Genomic DNA, 23,011 nt, shown 5'->3' with positions numbered 1-23,011 from the left:
GTGTGAACACAGTGCAGCGCGCCTAGAAATCAGGCGATCCAATGGGCAGCTTACGCGCCTGTTTAAAAGCAGTTGGCTGATTTTAAGCTTTTTTATAAATTTATAATTTAAAATATATTTATATACATCCATATGTAGTCCCTCCATTTCTAAATATAAGTCTTTTTAGATATTCCACTCCCTCCGTTTCTAAATATAAGTCTTTTTAAATATTCCACTCCCTCCTTCCGTTTCTAAATATAAGTCTTTTTAGATATTCCACTCCCTCCGTTTTTAAATATAAGTTCTTTTAGATATTCCACTAGAGGACTTCACACGAAACAAAATGATTGAATCTACACTCTAATGTATGTCTATGTCTATATACATCCGTATGTAGTTTTTTAATAGAAACTCTTGAGGAACGATAGTAGTCTATGGTAAAATTTCTTTAAGAAAAATAAAAACAGAAAAAGTATTCGTGTTGTACTTTGACACGATTTTGATATTATTTGTTGGAAGCATTAATTACAGCGGATAAAAAAATGATGCCCAGAAATCCTACCTCCTGCCCTAAGACCATTGTTGGACACCATTTTCTACACCAACTGTTGGCTCAAATCGTGGTGGGAATGCTCCAAAGATGGATGGTCAGCAGAAGCACGCAAGAAGCTCAGACCTTCTGCAGTTCTACATCCTCAAAGTAAGACAATTCAGCTTAACAATAGCGACATAAATATTGTTTCCGTAGTGACCAAAAATTTCTGAATCGCTATGGGCCACCGTAGATAAAAATTACAACGTTATGGACCATCGTCATTAAAAAAATACACTGGAGACCATGGGTCCCCAAAACCTCAGTTGTTCTGCATGCATCTGCCAAACGTCGTCAAAGAAAAACCGCTATTGGAGGAGGCAAAGACGTCTAGAAACACTGCAGAAACTCTCCATGTTCTACTCATATCCTCACAACGTATGAAAACAGCCATTCCTTTTATCGCCCTAGCAGGCCAAAAGCACAATAGCGCAACCGATCATGGACATAAAATCTCCTCAGATCGACACCTCTTATGCCTGGGAAGGATCATCTTTATCGGTGTCCATTTGCTCACCCACATGCTCATCCTGAGCACCGTCGCTAGCTGGTTCAGCAGACTCATCTGCTCCATTTGATTGTTCTTCTGGTGTATAAGCCTCGGGTGATGGGGTTTCTGCTAGCGGCGGGGTCTGTGGTTTTGGCGCTGGCCTTGGTTTGGTCATGATGGGTTTGCAGAACCTAAAGACAGTAGCGGGACAATTGTCAGAGACAACTCTCTTCCAAAGGGGATTTTCTCAAGTGAAAGAACACAAACTTACCTGTCAAGTGCTTCAGCCTTCTTCTTTATGTCAGAAACAAGGAGGACAGGATTAGCATGCTTCGGTAGAGCATCTTGCTGCTGCTTTTTCTCCATTAGCCAGGTCTCTGCATCCGAGCACTCATTAACAACCTGTATGAAACAACATAGATTAGCAACTCGTCTATCTTTAGTCTTTGTATATGGAAAGTTACTGCTCTTCCAACATTTTGATTCATCGCTGAAAAAATGGTGTAAGCCAATTGCCGATGTCCCAAGTCATAAGTGCCTGCTGCATCAGGCCACCATGTTCATTCTAACTACTTCCTCCGTTCCTATTTAGAGATTTCACTAGAGGGTTACATACGGAGCAAAATAAGTGAATCTATACTCTAAAGTATGTCTATATACATCCATATGTAGTTCCCTAGTGGAACCTCGGCCTTGTTTGGCAGGAAGGGGTTGGGGAGGATTGTGAAGGGTATGTCTATATACATCCGTATGTAGTTCCCTAGTGGAACCTCGGCCTTGTTTGGCAGGAAGGGGTTGGGGAGGATTGTGAAGGGGGGGTTCAGAGGATTGGGTGAATCCCTTCCTTCCACCCAATCCTCTCAAATCCCCTCAATTGCCAAATCCCTGAGCCATGCGACAAGGCTTCTGAGCCGCGTGGGTAGGAAGGAGTCGAGGGGGATTAGAGGGGATCTGCCCATACAAACCCTGCCTACCAAATGGGTCATCGGGGCTTCGGGAGGTTTGCAGCCCCCGCGAGGATAATCCTCGGCAAACCCCCTCCAAACCACTAGCACCAAACAAAGCCTAAAAGGCTTATATTTAGGAACGGAGGAAGTAGATGCTTACTGAGTGCATCTAACTCGATATTCGAACATGTGAGTGGAGCAATGCCCCACAACTACACGCCGCCCATTGTTTCTTACTCGAATAGGCCTTTTTCTATAAAAAAAACTAGTACCCAAAAGTAGGTAGTTTTCAAAGGCAAAGAACCCAATGTCATCTCTAAAAATTCTGTTCTTCACCCCAATGTTGATCGACAAACTATACAGTTTACGTAAAACAATATAGTTTGCATCAGTTTGTATTAGAACAAATTTTAACGCATATCTAACAGTCATATTTGCAACCACACCAATTTTTAACGCCAATAGGAGTTATCTAACATTCATATTTGTGACCATACCAAACCTTATATTTAACAATATACTGTATATCATTAAGAAAATAGGCACGCCCGACAAAAGCAAAGAAGGTTGTCCTTCTTAATAGACATAACTAGTTTTCTACTCCAAGCAACCATAACTGAGTTATACACGGATGTGCCATGCATATAAGGCATAATAGAGGCAGACTTTTCATGGTCTTCAGTGCACAACTTTGACTACGTTTTTCACTTAACTATAAATTAGTACAAATGCATATTATGGCATAAAAGTATTTCACAAGGTACTGCAACGATATCATTCATATATGCCTATAGTCCATACTCTGTTATATATTGCTGGTCAAAGTTATGCACTGAAGATCGTGAAAAGTCGAGCATGCTATATTTTGTGAAGGACTACTTTCTTCGCCTTCAACACCTATTGACAAATATGTTTTTTTATCAGTTAAGAGCTTCACTTCAGATTGCACGTAGAGATTTGTCTAGTCCAAACAATAAAAATAACTGACTGCTACAATGGAAGGACTTCACATCTATAGCAGACAAAGCAAGAATGATGGAACATTTCTATCATCAACCAGTCATCGACTTCATGTTAGCGCATACCTTTTGCTTCTCTGATATGTCTATGTGATCAAACTTTTGGTCACCAGACAATGCAGCCTCTCTAAAACTGCGGATGCAGTACACCAATTGCTCAAGAGCCGGACCTCTTTCTGTCCACTCTTTGTAGCGCATTTCGATAGGACCGCCAAGCTGCAGAAGAACATAGTTAAAGAATCATCTAGAACCTAAATGAGAACAAAACTAAACTGTAAACCATATAATGCACCAGAGAAAGCATACCTTTTTCAGTTCTTCTAGTTTTGCAACATAGACTCCCTTAGTCTCATCCTCGCCATCTTCATACAGCCAATCCTCAACCTCCTGAAGTTTAGCCATCAACCCTTCTATATCCTCCGACATGACAAAATCATTGTACTTCTCATGAATCTGAATACAAGAGAAGCTGACATCAGGTACTGCTCAGCCATAAACAATCATCAGAGCATGCAATTCAACATACCTTGTTACGCATGTCATAAACATAAGCCTCAACTGAATTTTTCTTGTCCTTGGTTTCTTCCATCACTCTGTCCTGAAGAGCCATTTCATATTCTTTCTCAACAGCTTTCTCTAGCTCAACAGTGCCCATTGCCCCATACACCATTTCAGCAACTGGCACATTTGTTTTCTTAACTTTCTTTTTTGATGGCTCAACCTAAAAGGTACACAAATTATTTCATATAGATAGTTGTCTTGCCCAAGAAAAATAAATTGAGTGCTTTGCCAAAATATTAACATGCATAAAAAAACTATTTTTTTTAGTCAATAACTGCAAAAACTTAACAGAGAACTGTGTCATTACCACCATAAGGATGATTACAAGCTTCTAAGGGGAAAATCGAGTGTTTTTCCAAAAAAATATGTTGGGAGAAACTTGTTTTGATACTCATAGTAAAATACTCCATCCATCCCAAAATAAGTGTCGCTGTCTTAGTACTGAAGTTGTACTAACTTAGTACTCCCTCCGTCCCAAAATTCTTGTCTTAGGTTTGTCTAGAAATGAATGTATCTAAATACTAAAACGTGACTAGATACATTCATATCTAGACAAATCTAAGACAAGAATTTTGGGACGGAGGGAGTACTAAATTTGCGACACATTTTGGGACGGAAGGAGTACTTAATAAGCACCACAAGGATGATCATTACCATGCTCATTACAGAAATATTGTGTAATTATCTGACAAAGTACTAGCTAAGCCAACTAAACTGAGATAGGTCCATTCAAATCAGTGGGTAAACACAGATTTGAAGATACAGAGAAACACAGTTCTTTCAAAACATGCGGCGAGCAAAAGAGCAGGCATACTGATCCTATACAACACAGAGAATAAAACGGTACCTTTGTGTCAGTATCCATTGGAACAGTTTTTTCCTCAGAATCTCGTGCCCCGTTTTCAGCAGCAGCCTCAGCAGGATCACCAGCACTAGAAGCAGGGTCCTGTGGTGCATCATCTGTCTCCATTGTAGTAGCATCCTTTGGCACCTCACTCATAGATGAAACCGGAACTTCCACTTCCTCCTCTTCCAGCATCTGCATAGCGACGAAGCAAAGCATACAATATCAGAAAGATATTTCATGATATTTCAGAAAGAAGAAGACTGAACACGGTATTGCAAATTACCGTTGCTGATTCAAGAGAGACTATCCCATGGATGTTGAGGCGAACTTTCACTTTCAGTTTAGCCTTCTCACCTTTGCTAGATTGGAAAGGGCCGATCTGCATGTAGTTAGGTAGAGCAAAATCAAACTAGACACCATAAGAACTTGCTAGAACCAGAGCTTATATCAGGCCCAACTCATTGCAGTTGTATTGCCTAAGATTGGGGTAAAAAATTAACAATACCCACCGTGTAAGTGCTAATTTTGTGTGTTATTTGCAAATCATCTGTGTCAACATTCAAAACATCCACTGCAAATGTACTGGACCTATAGAAGGTCAGAGCCTTGATGCTAGGCATTGGATTCCCCTTGGGGAATACAACAGTTTGTTGGGATTCATTGTCCTGAGCATCTGGCTTCCATGATAAAGCAACTGAAAAAGGAAAACCTTCATTAACCTGCACAAGATGTGAAGCGAATGTCAAAACGAGGGAGTACAGGACAACAGGGGTAAGAAGAGTGGAACCACATGTTCTCTTAAACAGTCACTCATAAATGAATCTAACATCAGCATAAATTGCAGCTTATACAAGAGATTAAAATCACAGATATTTCATGTAGCATATATGACACTTGATAATCAAAATCAACTGAAAGCACCTATAGTGTAAAATATCAGCAAATTTGAGGAACTATTTTTCTTGAGAACATAATGAGCTCTTATGAAAAGCAGATCAATAAGATCAAACAGATTATGGGGATCCCATAACTGATGCTACATTCCGGCAAGGCCACCGTAGCAAGAATGAGTCGACTGTGGACTGGGTGCTCCCCTAGGAACTTCTGCTTTCCCACCGCTTGCTTTAATGCAGCATGCAGTCAATTTTTTCTGTTTCCTTTGAATGTTGGAAACATACATGGCTCGAATCAAATTAAAAGAAAAAGACAAACAGAAACACACTCGGGAAGGTAAGTGCTCCAAGCCTACATGGCCAAGAAAAGGAAAGGGAAAACCAGGCCACGTGTGGTTGGAGAACAGAGTGCAGCCACTGTTCTCACAGATTATGAGTTGAGCAAAAATTAGTTCAAATTGCATTGCAAGAGGACACACAAAGTTGTTGTGCAAATGTAAGAGCTTAAAGCAGTCGTAGGAGCTTAAAGCAGCCGTTGGCTTAAAGTTACAATTCGAATGAACACACAACTAGGCCTCTCCACCAACATAATTATCAAGTACACCGGCAACCCCATGTATGAACACACAACTAGGCCTCTCACACACATTCCATCATTATCAGGAAAGTTAGTGTGTACTATCTCTAAAAGGAAATATCATCTTTCCTACATTACTAGCGCCTACTTAAACTCAGGAAGGGGCAGAGTTACTGAAAAATTCTGGATAAAATGCAACACTTGAACAAAATGATGTTAGCACAATAAACGCATAGAAAGACAAAATGAAGCCTGTAACAATTAGGCATCAAAAGGTCAAGCTACCTTATATTACAGAAAGCTCATGTCCAACAGTCATTCTATACTTCTAATGACATCTATTTATACTTCTCATGCATATAGGGGAGCATGCAAAATTTCAACACATTTAAGATGAAACATTGTGGAGAAAACTGAGGCCACTGAAGGAAAGCAGCAAACATATGCAAGCAAGTGAATACCTGAAACTCCCGCACTTTAAATGTCGGGCTAAGAATAGCACACTGGAGAGCACATCCCCTGGCAACACATTCACTTGCATTCATAGTTCTCCTTGGTTCTTTTCCAAAGAATTCAGTAATTATCTTCATTACTGCAGGGACACGAGAGCCTGATCCAACAACCTCAACAAAGTGCAGACTTTCTGGCGTCAAGCCAGCTTCTGACAATGCCTTTTCCAGCGGCCCCTTCACACGTTCTAGTACTGGTGCACTGATCTGTTCAAACTCATCCCTCTTAATGAATCCTCGTACATCCTTCTCGTCCATCAAGCACTCAATGTTCATTGGGGCCTCTGGATTGGCGCTCAGCATCTTCTTGAGCTTCTCACATGCCACACGCAACCTAATGCAGGCACGGGCATTCTGGTAGACATCAATCTTGTACTCGTCTTTAAATTTTGCTGCAAAGTGCTTAAACAGGGCTTCATCAAAGTCCCTTCCGCCAAGAGAACGGTCATATGCATGTGATAGCATCTTGAGCTGCCCCTTCTTGTACCCAACAATGCTGACCTGCATGCTGGCATTCCCAACATCAACAAACGCGACATTCAGCTGATCGTTCTCAGGGAGATCAGTCTTGTAGATCCCATATGCCAATGCTGTCGCAGTAGTCTCATGGAACAAACGCAATGGACGGAGACCAGCAATTGTTGCAGCATCAATAACAGCCCTCCGCTGCAGGTCAGTAAAGTACACCGGGATACCAATGCAGCAGTCAATAACAGCTGAGTTGAGGTTACCCTCAGCAATGGCCTTCAAATTAGACAGCACCATGGCAAGCAGCTGTGTGGGGGTGAAGGAGCGCTCCTCCCCCAGATAGCGTACGTGGACGAGAGGGAATCCATCAGGGCCCTCCGAGACACGGAACGGGAAGGACTGAATATCATTCTGCAGCTCAGGATCAGCAAACTTGCGTCCCAGTAAGCGCTTGATCTGGGAGATGGAGTTCTTGGGGTTCATGGTGGAGTTGGCGGCGCCTGCGGTGCCGATGAAACGCTGCTTGTCGCCAAAGCAGACAATAGCGGGTGTCTCCCGCTTGGACTCCTCATTGAGGACCACGTCGATTCCACGCTGCCGGGCCACCCCCACAATGCAGCTCTCATTGCCCAGATCAAACCCCACCACACTCATCTCCGACCTGACCTTTTTATCTTCCGGTCACTGCTGGTTCTGAGATCTAGATCGCGAACTACACCTGCACAGAAGGAGATCCGGGAGTTAAGCAACCCGGAGAAGCAGTGGAAATGCATAAATCCCAACGTATAAACCGCTAAACCTCCCGAATCCATAGCCCATCGCCCAAAAGGTGGTCGAATTGAACCCAAATCCACCACAAACCCCCAGATCCAAAACCTTGGCAAACTCATCCCTGCGGTCCTAAAGCGGCAGCGAAACTCTACAGGCCGCAGCGTAATCCTCAACGAAGTAACAAGGGGAATTAAACGCCTAATAATCTAGAAACATGATCTAATGGCGAAAAAGCCAAAGCGGATCGGAGCACGGGGAGATCGATATCGACGCATCCTCCGTAGTCGAACCAAACGGGAGGCATGGGACTGGGTCGTACCCGCGGTGAGGAGGCCGTTGCCGGTGCCAGAGAAGCTTCTGGAGCTTTGCTTCTGGTAGCCGCCGCAGCTGATGAGGCTGGTGTCTTGGCAGCAGCGCTTTTTTCCTTGGCGAGGGGGAGATGGACGAGAGGAGGTCGGGTGGTTGTGTATATACGCCGCCTGGTGGTCGTGGCGAATCCTCTAGAAGGTGGGGAAACCCTGGGTTCGACAGGTCGGTCCGTGCTCCTAGCCTCCTATCTGGGCTGTCGGTTTCATGGGCCGCCTGCAAGGGGCAGACCATGAGATATACGTAATTGACATGCGGGCCAAAAGCAGCTCTAGCAGGAATTCCTTATTTGACGCTCTCTGCGTCAAAGTATCAAGGCTTCGCACAAGGGCACCCAGGTATAGTTTGGGAATGGGCCGGTCCATTTAAATGCCAACACCTTCGGTTTTGAAAACCTTACAGAGGTTTTCAGCCGGGTTTTTTCGGTTTTGGAAACTTTCTGAAAAATCCCTAAACCGATTTTTCTTTTTTCTGTTTTATTTTTCCTTTATTCATTTTATTTATTTATTTATCTGTTTCTGTTTTAAAAATGTTCTCGGTTTTCAAAAAATGTTTCGAAATTTGGAAAATGTTCCAGAAAATTTAAAAAATGTTCAGGAATATAAAAAAATGTTCCAGAATTCAAAAAAATGTTTCGGATTTTTCAAAATTTTCCAGAATTTTAAAACATGTTCCGAAATTTGAAAAAATGTTCTGGAATTTTAAAAAAATGTTCTGATATTTTTATTAAACTGTTTAGAATTTTTCAAAAGAAATGTTCCTGAATTTGAACAAAGGTTCCAACATTTGAAAAATATTTACGGAATTTGAGAAAATGTTTTTGAATTTAAAAAATGTTCTGAAATTTGAAAAAATGTTCAGTAATTTAAAAAATATTCTGACATTTTTATTAAACTGTTTCGAATTTTTCAAAAGAAATGTTCCGGAATTTTAAAAAATGTTCCGGAATTTGAGAAAATGTTTTGGAATTTTAAAAAGGTTCCAAAATTTGAGAAATGTTTCAGAATTTGAAAAAATGTTCCGGAAATGAAAAAATGTTCCGAAATTTAGAAAAATGTTCCGGAATTTAAAGAAATGTTCTAATATTTTTAATAAAATGTTTTGGATTTTTCAACTGTTGCTCGCTAACTTTTTTTGTAGTCTCCAGATTCGCAACTCGTCGGTCCAGTCGGGGCGACCCCTTGTGCGTCCGCTCGGCAGTTGCCGCAACGAGCGACGCATAGGAGGTCCCGCTCTAGCACACCCTCTCTAATGCCCCGATTCGTAAAATAACCGTTGAAGTACGGGGTCGACGCGGAAAATGTTGTCCGACCAGATCCCGCAAACCTGTTCGACCCATCAAAGTTTTTGCGGGCGCGGTAAAAGTTCTCCCACAACCTTTAAATTCATGGGGTGGGAGGTCGACCCGAGCTCGTCCCCTATTCGAACGAGATTTGGCGCGAGAGAAATTTTCGCGCGGTCGTTCCCCGCTCCCCCCTCCTCGGCAGCCATTGCCCCGCCATCGCGCGCTCTGGTCCATCTTCCCCGTCATTCTTCGTCGCCACGGAAGCCTCCCAGTCGTCCCACGTCAACATGGAGGTCGCGCATGCGTAATTCCCTCCAGCGGATCTCGTCGCTAGCCATGTCGCCCCCATCGTCGCCCAAGGCACCAACGCGCGTGCCCGCAAGCGGCAGGGCAACGTTGTCGTGCAGGGCGGCAATCCGGCTCGCCCCGCCGGAAAGGCACGCGCGTCGGGCGCCGCCGGTGCTGCGTGATCTGTCCGGCCTCCGGCGGAGAAGATGAGCAAGGTTTCGGGCGTGAAGCGAGAGAAGGTTCCTACGGAAAGGTCGACTCCTTCGTCCACTCCCTCCGCCCTGGTGAGATGTTCCAGGACGATGCCTTCCAATGGTGCTGCTACCACCACAGGTGTGACATCCTCACGTTATGCTACAGTAACCCCTATAATCAGGCTACAGTGATCAACGTGTTTAAACTAATCATGTTGCCAAACAATGCTTGACCACTATGAATTGCATGTCTCTTTTCGAATTCCACCACATAAAGCCATTTAATTTTTGTTGTGACAAAATAAAACCTCAAACAACAAATGGGAAATGTTGCACAATTGTTGAAATTATTAAAACAAATGTTGTGAAGGAAAACAACATCACCTTGATGTTGGTGTGGACCCCACCTTTGAAAACAGAGCCAAGCGGCAATTTTAAATGCTCATTTGAATAATGAAAAATGCCAACATGTTCGAACAAATTCCAAACTCTTTATGGAAGTGCAAAATATTATCTCACAATTGTTGGGCTAAGTCCCCTAATTTTACAAATGCATCTTCTCACAAGAATAAATAAATAACACGGAAAAAAAGCACATAGAAAAATAAAACAAAAGAAAAAGGCCTCTGTGGTTGGGCCTAAGTTGTCGAGTCGGTCCAACCCACCTCCCCCGTCGTCTTCCTCCCACTGCTCACGGGAGGAGACGTGGCCATGGTCGATGGCCGCCACCGGCCTCCCCGGTTGTCGTGTCGCTCATCTTTCGGCTCCTCCAGCGGCTACGAAGTCGTGTCGCGCCCCTAGAACCCTAGCTCACCCCCACTACCCCTCTCTCGCTCCCTGTCTCCTCCCTCGCTCGGACCCCTGCCGCACTCACCATGTCCGCCGGCTAGCCCCCCCCCCCCACCGCGCCTCCCGTGCCCAGCCAAGGCGTCCAGGAGCTCTGCGTCGTCCTTCTCGTCCTATCCGTGCATTGGATCGAAGCTCGAAGCTCCCTCCTCGACGTCAGCCTCCTCTACTTCCTCCTCGAATCCAGGAGCTCGTCGTCGTCGATTCATCGCCGTCGTTGCTCTGTCACTGCATCGGGCCTTCCCATCACTGCTAGTGAGCCTCCCCGCGACCTCCTCTTCCTTTGTTAGCTCCCATAGCCCCCTGTAGCTAGCCGCAACCGTGACGAGCCCTGGTCGCCGCCATGGCCAACGTGGTGCTCGCCATAGAGTTGCTCGAGCTCTCCGAGGACCACCAACGAGCTCCTGGAGCTCCCCTGAACCCATCCCGCGCAAGTGGTGCTCGGAACGACCGCTGTTTGCGCACGCCCAAGATGACTCGAGCACCGCCACCGCCATTGTCGACACTGTGGTCGATTTCGGACACGTTTAGACCTGCTACCAGCCAACCACCACCCACCGACGCGGCTTGATCTCAGGAGCACGGCGGGCCAAACCGCGCGTCAAATGGACGCCGGAGCTGACATGACGGGCGATGCTCGCGCCTCTGTTTAGCTCCGGCGAGTTGCCATCGTTAGCCCGGCGATGTGGCATCATTAGCACTAATTAATTTCATTAAAAAGTCACTAAGGACTAGTCCCCACCTCATTAATTAACCCATGATTTAAAAATAACCCTAATTAAACTACAGTCACTGACAGGTGGGGCCGATCCATTGTCCGAGTAGATAAGCTCGGCCGAGTCACCGTGCCGACTCAACAGGCTGGCCCACCTCTCACCCTATGTTGACTGGTCCGCTGATCAGTGAACTCGGGCCCCAAGTCAGCTTGCGCCACCTCTTTGGGTGCACTGGACCGGGTGCACCCAGCAAATTCCTTTATTTTTCGAATTAGTATTAAATCTGTTAATTTTAGAAAATATTTAAAACTTAGAAAATAAACCGTAGCTCAAACGAAAAAGTTTTATACATGAAAGTTGATCAGAAAAATCACACAAATCCGAATACGCTGCCCATTCATCTCTCGCGCGCCCCTAGCATAGCGAACATGGAACTTTTCCATTTGTTTCCGTCTGACCGGTAGTAGCCAGAGGCCCGGGAACTACCATCTGATATTTTCCCGATCTGTCTATGTCGGATGATACTGCGTTAGTGCATGCCTAGCCCTGTTTATTGTCATCATGCTTAGTGATTGCATATGTGTTTATATTTATTGTTTCTTCCCCCTCTTCTTATCGGTAGACCCCGATATTGACGCTACTGCCGGGTACGACTACCCTCCTGACGACCAGCCCTTTGCCGCAGAGTAACAAGGCAAGCAAACCCCCTTGATCATTCCTATAGCATCCATTTTCTTTCTCCCTCATGCTTGCATTAGAATTTTTCTACTGTTGTAGTTAGTTCCTATATCTGATGCATAGCCTAATTTTGATGAACTGCTACCTTCAGTACCGCACTTTAAACTGCTTGGTCTAGGTGGCTCGGTCATCCCCTCTGACCCTTAGTCCACTTGCCCCCGCTTTATCGTCAAGTCTCGATCCCTGATCGACGAGCGAAGACCCGACACTGCACTCACACACCCCTTAGTTGTACGACGCTGCACATCTACTATTGGGTACCGAGGGTGACACCTCGCGAAGTACTCATGATGTTATCTCTGTAGTGCAGCTAGTCGGTCATGGTTATCAAGGGTGATTCCTCCTTCACCACTCCCGACGATGATTCTGTCGTGCAACCCCTCAAGTGTGAGACCCTCGAGGGTGATTCCTCTAAGTCCACCTTGACGGTTACATCGTTCGAAATCCAACGAGGGTGATACATCGGATCCCCCTGATGTTACAACCACACAGTTACTTGACCGTGTTACTCGGAACATTGATGAATAAATGTTAGGCGGGTGGATTCCCGCGTGGATGTGTCGATGAGTTAATTAAAATGCTAATGGATTTGGGTATTTGATCTGGGTTGGTCAGAGACCTTTTCCCACTAACCGGCTACGCGGGAGAAGTTATGGGTACTCGGCATCGTGGTATCAGTCGAAGCTCTTCAGACGTCAGCAATGGAGCGGCGCGCGCCCGAGTGGTCTGGATTATCACCGTTCTTGTATAAGAGGTGCGAGGATTGACATCGGTCGCCCACGCAACATGCACGAGTGCAAAGGGTGATGGGCCCATGACCCCTGTGCGCTTAGGATTTAGACCGGCGGGCTGACCTCTTTGTTGAGTCTAGGTGGGGCTACGACGTGTCGATGTTCCGAGGCCGGGCATGACCCAGGAAAGTGGGTCCCGCCAGAGTTTATCGAGCGTGACGGGAAACTTGGTGCACCCCTAGAGGGATGAAAATTAACTATTCGGATAGCCATGTCCACGGTTACAGGACGACTTGAAGTTGTGCCCCGATCTTATACAACTACAAATGTTACTTAACTTGGATGTTTGCTCCGGGATTGCTTCCTCACAGGGAGTCAAGGGAGAATCTCTGGGCGTGACTTTAATTAATATTGCTGCAACTATATGACTATTAATTGTGTTACCTGTTCTACTCTCGTCTATTGCTTCAAGATCTGTGAAGATGCTAGTCTTCGATAGGACTAGGCCTTCTCTCTCTATTCTTGCATTGCTGCAGTGAGTCCACATATACCCCCTTCCTTTAATGCTGATGCATACTTAGCATAGTTCTAATGTCAGTCTTACGAGTACTTTCGATGAGTAGTCACATTTGCTTTGCTCCCCATTTTCCCCTTGATTCGTTGTTGCGACCAGATGATGGAGCCCAGGAGATGGCATTTCCCGCCGACGACAACTGCTACCCCGACGGTGCGTGGTGCTATGTGGAGGCCGCTGAAGACCAGGAGTAGTTAGGAGGCTCCCATGAAGGAGGCCTTGCCTTGTTCGATTGTTGTACCTTTTGTGCTAGCCTTCTCTAAGGCACCTCATGTTTCATGTCTGTATTCAGATATTTGTTGCTTCCGTTGTCTCGTGTGTTTATCGAGCTTCTGTATTCTAGCCCTCGAGGCCCCTGGCTTGTAATATGAAGCTTGTACGTTTTATTTGTGTCTAGAGTTGTGTTGTGATATCTTCTTGTGAGTCCTTGAGCTTGGTCATACGCATTTGCGTGTATGATTAGCGTACGATCAAATCGAGGGCGTCTCAAGTTGGTACCAGAGCCGAGTGCCTGTAGGTAGCCCCATTTCCAACTCCTTGGCCGAAGTTGAGTCTAGCACTTGAAAAACTTACTAATTTTGATGATGTGCTTACGGGCCCACATCTGAACCTGGTGGTATTAGTATCTTTTACTCCTTTTCTATACTCTGGGTTCTACTCTCTCTTCTCTTTCGGGTTAAAGATTTTGCTAACTCTAACTTTAGGTTCTCGCAAATACTTTCTTCCGAAGAGCCCCGCATTCCAGGTGATGGCTTTATTTGTCGAAAGACTCCGAAGATACTCTCTGATATTATCTCGAGAACTTGTGCTCTTCGCTTTTGCGATTTCCCTTCCTCCGTCAACCCTATGGATGACTACGTACAATGTTGTTCATACATTATTTTCCCGTTGCTCTTGTTTTTACAAGTTACAATGAATTATCTTGTTGGGGATTCGTTCGTCCTCAGTTGTCATGGGTTGCACAAGTCCCTCGAATTACTATTCGATCTTCTGAAATCCTCGGTAGCCTAATGTTCATGACTTTTCCACCTGCTTGCATTATGGTTAAATCCATATGTCTAGCAACATTCGTTAAAATATTTTGTGATTATCCTTTGAGCTTATTGATTCTACATGTGTGTGATTGCACACAATCATCAGTCGATCCTTATAAATTATCTTACGGCTCAAATGTTTTTCCCAACATGAGCTCGTTCTCGGCAAATCAACCTTGATTGATTGTCTGTCTAAGCCCATTCAACTTGCTTGTATTTGCTCGGAGCATCTGAATCTTATACACCAACTAGAAATCATAATTCCTTTGGTATTCAATTATTTATATCTTTCAGATGTTCTATAATCCGATGCCTTGCATTTTATCTCCCTCTGGTTGAGTACCGACACTCACATCATGTCCTTTGTGGACTGCCATACCCATGGTTGGGTTATTATCCGACGTCATCCTTTACATTCAAAAATTCTTGTGATATTGTCCCCCTCATACATAATGCCATTGGTAAACTGTGTCTTCTCCCTCTGATAAGTTGTATCACATGCCGTTGTCAGCCATGCTCTTCAAGCATGTGTTGATTACTCTTGAAGTTTGTGGTATATGTTCCTAAGATGCCCCGATGGGTTGAACCTATGCCTTCCTAAATTAGTGTGACCCCAAGAGTTTTCATGAGTCTTATTCTTCTCGTGTTTTGCCAGACAATCCTTCAAAACTGGAACCTCATCAAAGGCAAGGAGTAAATGGCAGGTGATGCATTGATGAAGTGGGAGTCGACCTTGAACTTTGTGTTCATGCCCATGGAAACGACATTAATCCTATCATAGCAGCTTCTCGTCTCAATAATCATTCATTCTATGTTTTAATCTTGTACCTGTGATTTGGTACTTGGAAACCGTGGTTCCGACCATGTAGTTCTACTTTGGTTTCATTCTCACACAAGTTAAAGTGCATGTCTTCTTCAGATCAATACATCGGTCCAAGCTTTAATGTTGATCTACCTCTGACTATTATCCCTCGTATCCCCAGAATATCGCGGAGCTACATAACTCCTTATGAGCTCCTCATCAACTATGGTATTTCACTCACTCCAGTTTTCCTCATGTTTTGTGTTGTTGGACACTCAAAGACACCGATAACTGAATCGAGTGCGCATTGCGATTCGACAACTCTTAGTAATCTTCCTTGTTTATGAGTTTGTACTTGATCTTGTCACTCCAAGCTGTTAAGCTACATCATCATCGTCATGCACAAGCTTGACCATGCTATATATGTCCTCGATCCCTGGAACACATTTCCAACTGTGCGTTAAGCTTACATCGGGCTTTCAATATCATGTTGGTTGTCTTGAAAGGCAATCTCGATTTGGAGCTAGCAGTCTTATATGTGGTTCCGACAAGCTTTCACTTCACTGTTCCTTTTCTTGATGTCGTTGTTGATTGATTACGTCTTTGTGAAACTTCTCAACAAATGTGTCGTGATCATCATCAGCATTCTGAGCTCTTGTAGGGTATCAATCGAATGCATGTTGAGAAATACCATCCCTTCCCCTAGATGAATTGTATTATCATCGACATCCTTGTTGCCTTCCCTCCAACAAAAAAGTGTTCATGTTTTGTGTTGTCCTTTGAGTTCCTTGCTAATTCAGCTTATGTTACCTTGTACTCTGGAGTATTACCATCTTTTATGTCAAGAATGTTGTGAGCATCGTTGCACCTATTAAGAATTCTTGATATAGGGATACTTCTCGCCATCACCATCCATTTCTTGGCCCCGTGTTGTTTCTAACCGGATTACAAACAAGTGAATTCTGATGTGTGATTCCAATACTTCTCGCAACCCTATTGCCTTGAGGTTAAGAACTCATTGTTTCATTCTTGGTGTGTTGATTGTTGACTCATCATTTTAGCATTGGCCGTGCTACTCAGTGTGTATTTCCGAGTGCACCCTTTAGTCAATGTTTAATTATTGATGTTTTCCTTGAGCATACGTCATTATATCATTTTATCTGTCAAGTGGTATCTCCTTGTCCTTATAATTCTGGAAATTCATGCCCATCGAAATCTTGAGGGATTGTTGCTGAGCCCATCGGCCACACCCTCAACTTATTCATGGTTCATGATGAAGCTTTTGAAAGCATTATCCTTGTGCCTAGCTCGTGAAGAATATGTTTGATAGAAGAAGTGTTTTTCCCAAAGTTCACACGCACTCTTGCCGCCGTGAATATGTGAAAGTTTTGTTTCACTTCCTCTACGGTCATCCCAAATCATTCACGCATGTGAGATGTGTTACATGTTTTGGATATTTGCTATCTTCACTTCATATAACTTCTCTTAGCACCCCCAAGCTACTGACTAATTTGATAAAGGAAAATAAGTTCCTTCATAAGAGCTAATCAAGGCTTACACATGGAATTTTGATATCCTCAATGATGGTTCCCAAATCAGAACTCGGTAAGATTTCATAGTAACAATTCCATGCGGGCACAAATGTCTTGACATAGTGTTCACGTGTCTTACAATCCAAGTCATGATCCAATACTTGCTTCCGTAGTTCATGTCCTAAGGATCTTGCAACACCATCTTGTCGATTTTTGTTGCTCCCTTTTCTTCTTAGGCATCTTGAGCCTGAGATATCCTGACATCAATCGGATCTGAATCTCATGCAGATATGATGGTTGGAACATTTCTCAGTAATCGTAACTTTGGTCTTTACGTAACCCGGTACGGTGATGTCTTGTCTAGCACACCTAGCCGAAGGACCTATTGTTATAGCATCTTGTTCAACAAGATTTGCCATTCTTCCATGTGGAAACTGTATGACTTATTTTATAAGTTGTTTTTGATGAATCCTTTGTGTATCCAAAGTCTGGCCCTTATATGATGGCCATGTCGATGCTACCTCGAAGTACGGATGTGTGTTCAACAAGTATAAGGGATTGCAACAGTTTTCAAGGGTAGAGTATTCAACCCAAATTTATTGATGTGACTCATGGGGAAGCAAAAGAATATTCTCAAGTATTAGCAGTTGAGTTGTCAATTCAAGCACACCTGAAAGATTTAGTGTATGCATCAAAGTATCAGTAGCAAGGTAGTATGATAGCTGATGACCCACAAGTATAGGGGATCAATCGTAGTCCTTTCGATAAGTAAGAGTGTCGAACCCAACGAGGAGCAGAAGGCTCTGATAAACGGTTTTCAGCAAGGTAATAACTGCAAGCACTCAAAGTAGCGGTAACAAGTGATGGTGTAGTGAGGTGAAACGTACCAAGCGGAAAGTAACAAGTAACAAGTAGTAGCAATGGTGCAGCAAGTGTCCCAATCCCTTTTGTGGCAAGGGACAAGCCTGAACAAAGTCTTATAGGAGGAAAAACGCTCCCGAGGACACACGGGAATTTCTGTCATGCTAGTTTCATCATGTTTATATGATTCGCGTTCATTACTTTGATAGTTTGATATGTGGGTGGACCGGCGCTTGGGTACTGCCCTTACTTGGACAAGCATCCCACTTATGATTAACTCCTCTCGCAAGCATCTGCAACTACGAAAGAAGAATTAAGACAACATCTAACCATAGCATTAAACTAGTGGATCCAAATCAGCCCCTTACGAAGCAACGCATAGACTCGGGTTTAAGCTTCTGTCACTCCAGCAACCCATCATCTACTTACTACTCCCCAATGCCTTCCTCTAGGCCCAAATATGGTGAAATGTTATGTAGTCGACGTTCACATAACACCACTAGAGGAAAAGACAACATACAACATATCAAAATACCGAACGAATATCAAATTCACATGACTATTATCAGCATGACTTATCCCATGTCCTCAGGAACAAAAGTAACTACTCACAAAGCATAATCATAATCATGATCAGAGGTGTAATGAATAGCATCAAGGTCTGAACATAAACTCTTGCACCAAGTAATCCAACTAGCATCAACTACAAAGAGTAATCAACACTACTAGCAACCTTACAAGTACCAATCTGAGTCGCGAGATGAAGATTGGTTACAAGAGATGAACTAGGGATTGGAGAGGAGATGGTGCTGAAGAAGATGTTGATGAAGATGCCTCCCCTCCGACGAGAGGAGTGTTGGTGATGACGATGGCGACGATTTCCCCCTCCGGGAGGGAAGTTTCCCCGGCAGGATCGTCCTGTCGGAGCTCTAGATTGGATCTGCTCAAGTTCCGCCTCGTGGCGGCGGCGAAACCACGAAAAAGCTCCCGATTGATTTTTTTTCTGGAACGAAACCCTTCATATAGCAAAAGAGGGGGGCTAGTGGGCCGTCAGGGAGCCCACAAGCTTGCCCTCCGCCACCAGGGGGGTGGCGGTGGCAGGGCTTGTGGCGCCCTGGTGGCCCCCTCCGGTACTTCTTTCGCCCAATATTTTTTATATAATCCCAAAAAAACCATGTAACTTTTCAGGGAATTTGGAGATGTGCAGAATAGTGGACTAAGATTTGCTCCTTTCCCAATCCAGAATTCCAGCTGCCTGAATTCTCCCTCTTCAAATAAACCTTGCAAAATAAGAGAGAAAAGGCATAAATATGGTACCACAAAGTAATATAACAACCCATAAAGCAATAAATATCAACATGAAAGCATGATGCAAAATGGACGTATCAACTCTCCCAAGCTTAGACCTCGCTTGTCCTCAAGCGAAAACCAAGTTCCATAAACATGTCCACATGTTGAGGGACGAAGGTGTCGATAAAACATAATACGGACATGAGGGCATCATGATCACACATAGAACATCAATACATCATAAAGATTCTTATGGGAAAGTAACAATTCCTTCACAAAGCAAAGCATGAAGGAAAAACCTTACCGAGAAGTAACCAACTACAGTCCAAAGTCATTGAAGCAATTGCAATTTATCACAACATCAGAAAGAGTCAAGTAAGAGCTTGTAAGGAAAATCCACATACTCAATCATCTCTTTTGTTTTCCACAATTGTTACAACTCACGAGGTACTCATGGTGTCAAAGTTTCAGCTTGACAGAGAGGAAGATAGGGGCTTATAGTTTTGCCTCCCAACGATTTACCTCAAGGGTAAAGTCTACAATAATAAAGCATGAGTACTCAACTCCAAGTTGATATATGAATATAGATCTTTCCCAAGCATGTGACGGTAGCCAAAACAAAGGCAAAAATAGGGAATTGGTGAAGATCACCATGACTCTTACATGGGCAAAAAGTAAAGGTCCAAGATAGGCCCTTCGCAGAGGGAAGCAGAGGTTGTCATGCGCTTTTGAGGTTTGAATGCGTGTCCTCTTAGTGCGGAGAAACGTCACTTTATATTTCCTCCTGTGATAAAGAACTTTATTATGCAGTCTATCGCTTTTATGTCTTCCTCATCACAGGTTCGTACAAAGCTTATTTTCCACACACTAATAGATCATACATATTAAAGAGCAATTTTTATTGCTTGCACCGATGACAACTTACTTGAAGGATCTTATTCAATCCATAGGTAGGTATGGTGGACTCTCATGGCAAAACTGGGTTGGAGGTTTATGGATGCACAAGTAGTATCTCTACTTGGTGCGGGAGTTTTGGCTAATGTGAGGTGGAAGCAATCGTCACATGCTAAGGGATCTCTAATCATATAACATTGTTTGGAACCAAGCAAACACAATTCATTATGTTGTCTTCCTTGTCCGACATCTACTCCTAAGCATGTAATAGTTTGGTGAGTGCTCACAATTGTAAAAAGTGTCTAAGATGATATATTTATATGTGAACCTCTCTTTCCTTATTACTTCTTATTAATTGCAACAATGACTGAGGTCTATGTTGATTTATTCTCAACAAGTTCCAATCATCATACGTGTCATATGTGAAGTTATCACTTTCCATAAGATCGTCTCATGATCTTTCATGCTATCGTTCTTTTCATACTTTTGATCATGGCACAAAGCAAAGCCCTTGACTAAGATACTCTTTATTATATAGCTCGCAAGCTCGAATACATCGGGAGAGAGACAAAAGCAAAAGACTCAAACTAAACACTAAAGACTTATTCCTCTAAGAGAAGAAATAAAAACTGAAAAGGAAAGAACTAAAATAAAGGTAAAAGCAAAAGATATAAAGGTGATACGATACCAGGGCAACTCCCCCAAGCTTGGCGGAAGCCAAGGGGATTGCCCATACCAATGCTTAGTTGTGTTCCTTTGGTGGTGATGGTGGTGGAGTTGTTGGAGTAGTCTGATCCTCCGTCTTCCAAGGCATAGGTGCGCCATCATGGCAGGATGAACGAGTCGCTGGAATCCTCAAATCTGCAGCCAACCTTATTGATTTAAATTTGTACTCATAATCACAGTTTTGGTTCTGCAGGTCATAGATCTGGCCCTGAAGTTGATCAACCCTGTCATAGAGCCTGGAGAGGTGTTTCCCAATGTCAATGGCATCCATCTTGTGATTGCTAGTGAACTCCGTGATCATCATGTGGTTGGCGTTGAGTCCACGCTCCACCATCCCTTGGCACTTGAAGACTTGTTGCTCCATTGCTTCGAGCCTCGTCTCCATGCTTCCGGTCTTCTTAGGCCCCTCAACATCACGGATGTGCAACATCCCCTCGCTCTTCTTGATAGATTGAGGGTGTTTCAGCACTTCCGTGAGGTAGGGATTGATGACCTTCTCGAAGATCTTGTCCTTAGGAGCGTTTGGGGAAGCCATGATGATCTAGATCTGTCACAGAAACAGGCTCGAAACTAAAACAGAGGAAAACTGCGTGATACGGGGATCAAAACCTTCGGGCGAATATATATATTGATTTTTTCTGGACCAGAAGGAGTGCTCCGCAAGAAAACGGAGTCCGGGAGGCACACGAGGTGCCCACAAGCCCTCTCTCCGCCACCAGGGGAGGTGGCGGTGGCCAAGCTTGTGGCCGCCTCGTGCGCTCTCCAGACTGCCTTTTATTTTTCTAATTTTCCAAAAGTTCCAAAACGGAGGAAATTTCCTATTGGAAAAGCATCGAAGTCCAATATCTTACCAAAACAGATACCTCTTCGTTTTCAGGGTCTGAAACGGGCTGATAAACATCCCTTATGTACTCCTCTGGAGTTATGACATTGATGATATTGGTTTCAACATTTATGGGAGTACCAGAGATGTAATGCTTGATTCTTTGCCCATTTACCACTCTAGGAAAATTTCCTTCCGTGTTATTGATTTTGATGGCACCGGAATGATATACTTCCTCGATAACATAAGGACCTTCCCATTTAGAGAGAAGCTTGCCTGCGAAGAATCTCAAACGAGAATTGTATAGCAGGAAATTATCACCTACATTAAACTCTCGTTTGTGTATTCGTTTGTCGTGCCATCTCTTAACCTTTTCCTTGAACAACTTGGCATTCTCATATGCCCGGGCCCTCCATTCATCTAACGAGCTGATACCAAACAACCGCTTCTCATCGGCAAGTTTGAAATCGAAGTTGAGCTCTTTGATTGCCCAATAAGCTTTGTGTTTCAGCTCGAGAGGTAAATGACAGGCCTTAGCATAAACCATTTTATACGGCGACATGCCCATGGGATTCTTATAAGAAGTCCTATAAGCCCATAGTGCATCGTCAAGTTTGCTAGACCAATTCTTTCGAGATATATTGACGGTCTTTTGTAGGATCAATTTGATCTCCCTATTACTCAACTCCACTTGACCACTAGACTGAGGATGATAAGGAGATGCAACTCTATGGTTGACATCATACTTAGCGAGCATCTTGCGGAAAACACCATGAATGAAGTGTGAACCGCCATCAATCATCAAATATCTAGGGACTCCAAATATTGGGAAAATGACTTCTTTAAGCATCTTAATAGAGGTGTGGTGATCAACATTTTTAGTGGGGATAGCTTCTACCCACTTAGTAACGTAATCCAAAGCAACTAAGATGTGAGTGTACCCATTGGAACTCGGGAAAGGTCCCATATAATCAAAGCCCCAGACATCAAATGGTTCAATGACAAGTGAATAGTTCATAGGCATTTCATGACGCTTACTGATATTCCCTATTCTTTGGCATTCGTCACAAGACAAGACAAACTTACGGGCATCCTTGAAGAGAGTGGGCCAATAGAAACCTGATTGCAATACCTTATGGGCAGTTCTATCTCCAACGATGTGTCCTCCGTAGGCTTCGGAATGACACTTCTACAAGATCTGTCCATGTTCATGTTTAGGCACACAACGTCTAATAACATCATCTACTCCTTCCTTATAAAGGTGATGATCATCCCAAAAGTAGTGTCTCAAATCAAAGAAGAATTTCTTCTTTTGCTGATAGGTGAAACTAGGTGGTATGTATTTGGCTACGATGTAATTTGCATAATCGGCATACCACGGTGCACTATGTGAAGTGCGGATGACATTCAATTGCTCATCCGGAAAGCTGTCATCAATAGGTAGTGGGTCATCAAGGACATTCTCTAGCCTAGACAAGTTATCTGCTACAGGGTTATCATCACCCTTTCGGTCAACGACGTGCAAATCAAATTCCTGTAGCAGGAGAACCCATCTGATCAGCCTAGGCTTAGCGTCCTTCTTCTCCATAAGGTACTTAATAGCAGCATGATCAGAGTGAATAGTGACTTTGGAGTCAACTATATAAGATCTGAAC

The 23,011-nt window shown here is 43.7% G+C and overlaps 1 protein-coding gene across 1 annotated transcript; it reads right to left on the bottom strand.

Moving 5' to 3' along the window:
- Positions 1-697: 697 nt before the first annotated feature.
- Positions 698-8,123, bottom strand: LOC123427074 (heat shock 70 kDa protein 15-like). Its single transcript, XM_045111025.1, has 10 exons — positions 7,976-8,123; positions 6,370-7,603; positions 4,948-5,157; positions 4,722-4,817; positions 4,439-4,630; positions 3,557-3,751; positions 3,337-3,483; positions 3,097-3,246; positions 1,336-1,466; positions 698-1,255 (listed from the first exon to the last, which is right to left on the bottom strand). The coding sequence occupies exons 2-10, from the start codon at positions 7,537-7,539 to the stop codon at positions 1,048-1,050; spliced, it is 2,499 nt and encodes an 832-aa protein (XP_044966960.1). The 5' UTR covers positions 7,540-7,603; positions 7,976-8,123; the 3' UTR covers positions 698-1,047.
- Between the last annotated feature and the right edge of the window lie 14,888 nt (positions 8,124-23,011).

Source organism: Hordeum vulgare, chromosome 1H, assembly GCF_904849725.1.
Source record: "Hordeum vulgare subsp. vulgare chromosome 1H, MorexV3_pseudomolecules_assembly, whole genome shotgun sequence".
NCBI lineage: Eukaryota > Viridiplantae > Streptophyta > Magnoliopsida > Poales > Poaceae > Hordeum > Hordeum vulgare.
Note: the sequence above shows the minus strand (reverse complement) of the source record. Positions and strands in the feature narration are given on the sequence as shown.